The sequence below is a fragment of the Coturnix japonica genome, unplaced genomic scaffold, assembly GCF_001577835.2.
Source record: "Coturnix japonica isolate 7356 unplaced genomic scaffold, Coturnix japonica 2.1 chrUnrandom940, whole genome shotgun sequence".
Lineage (NCBI taxonomy): Eukaryota > Metazoa > Chordata > Aves > Galliformes > Phasianidae > Coturnix > Coturnix japonica.
In genome coordinates, this window is record NW_015440292.1 from 9,640 (window position 1) to 11,124 (window position 1,485).

The 1,485-nt window shown below is 57.7% G+C and overlaps 1 protein-coding gene across 2 annotated transcripts in view; it reads right to left on the bottom strand.

Annotated features, from left to right (window-relative positions):
• LOC107307803 overlaps window positions 1-1,278 on the bottom strand; it is a 7,248-nt gene extending 5,970 nt beyond the window's left edge. The window contains exon 1 of one of the 2 annotated variants that reach the window (XR_001552514.2): window positions 45-1,278. Coding sequence is in view for 1 of the 2 variants with exons in the window: in XM_015851305.2 (XP_015706791.1) it covers window positions 45-1,201 (1,157 nt within the window). In the remaining variant the exon portion in view is untranslated. The remainder of the gene's footprint in view (window positions 1-44) is intronic. The other variant, XM_015851305.2, reaches the window with a different exon arrangement.
• Window positions 1,279-1,485: the final 207 nt, after the last annotated feature.

The window sequence follows — 1,485 nt, forward strand, 5'->3', positions numbered from 1 at the left end:
TGGGGGTCCCGTGGGTCGCAGTGGGGCAGCCCCACACCTCGTACCTGTATGGGGTCAGTGACGGGGTCCCGGGTCGGAAGCTGCCGGGGCTGCTGAGCTGCGGCTCCACTGCACTGGGGAGCTGATGGGGGGCAGCCCCATAGAGAGACATTAGCACCCATTGAGACCCACATCCCTGCCCCACTGAGCCCCATAGAGAAACATTGGGACCCACTGAGAAACACTGGGACCCATAGAGAAACATTGGGACCCATAGAGAGACATTGGGACCCATTGAGACCCACATCCCTGCCCCACTGAGCCCCATTGAGAAACACTGGGACCCACTGAGCCCCACTGAGCCCCATAGAGAAACACTGAGCCCCACTGAGGAACATTGGGCCCCATTGAGAAACATTGGGCCCCATTGAGAAACATTGGGCCCCATTGAGCCCCTCTGAGCCCCATAGAGAAACATTGGGCCCCATTGAGAAACACTAGGACCCACTGAACACCACTGAGCCCCATAGAGAAACATTGGGACCCACAGAGAAACATTGTGACCCATTGAGACCCACATCCCTGCCCCACTGAGCCCCATAGAGAAACACTGAGCCCCATTGAGGAACATTGGGCCCCATTGAGAAACATTGGGCCCCATAGAGAAGCACTGGGACCCACTGAGCCCCACTGAGCCCCATAGAGAAACACTGGGACCCATAGAGGAACACTGGGACCCATAGAGAAACATTGGGACCCATAGAGAAACATTGGGACCCATTGAGACCCACATCCCTGCCCCATTGAGCCCCATAGAGAAACACTGAGCCCCATTGAGGAACATTCGGCCCCATTGAGAAACATTGGGCCCCATTGAGCCCCACTGAGCCCCATAGAGAAACATTGGGACCCATAGAGAAACACTGGGACCCACTGAGAAACACTGGGACCCATAGAGAAACACTGGGACCCATAGAGAAACATTGGGACCCATTGAGCCCCACATCCCTGCCCCACTGAGCCCCATTGAGAAACACTGGGACCCATAGAGAAACATTGGGCCCCATTGAGAACCATTGGGCCCCATTGAGCCCCATATCCCTGCCCCACTGAGCTCCATTGAGCCCCATTGGGACCCATTGAGCCCCACATCCCTACTCCACTGAGCCCCATTGAGCCCCATTGAGAACCACTGAGCCCCATTGAGAAACATTGAGACCATTGAGAAACATTGGGCCCCATTGAGCCCCACATCCCTGCCCCATTGAGCCCCATTGAGCCCCCCACTCCCTGCCCCACTGAGCCCCACTGAGCCCCACATCCCTGCCCCACACTCCCAGCCCCACATCTCAGCACCATTGAGCCCCACATCTCTGCCCCACTGAGCCCCATTGAGCCCCACATCTCAGCCCCACACTCCCAGCCCCACATCTCAGCCCCATTGAGCCCCACTGAGCCCCACTGAGAACCATTGGGCTGTGGTCTCTCCAATTGAGGGCCTGGCCG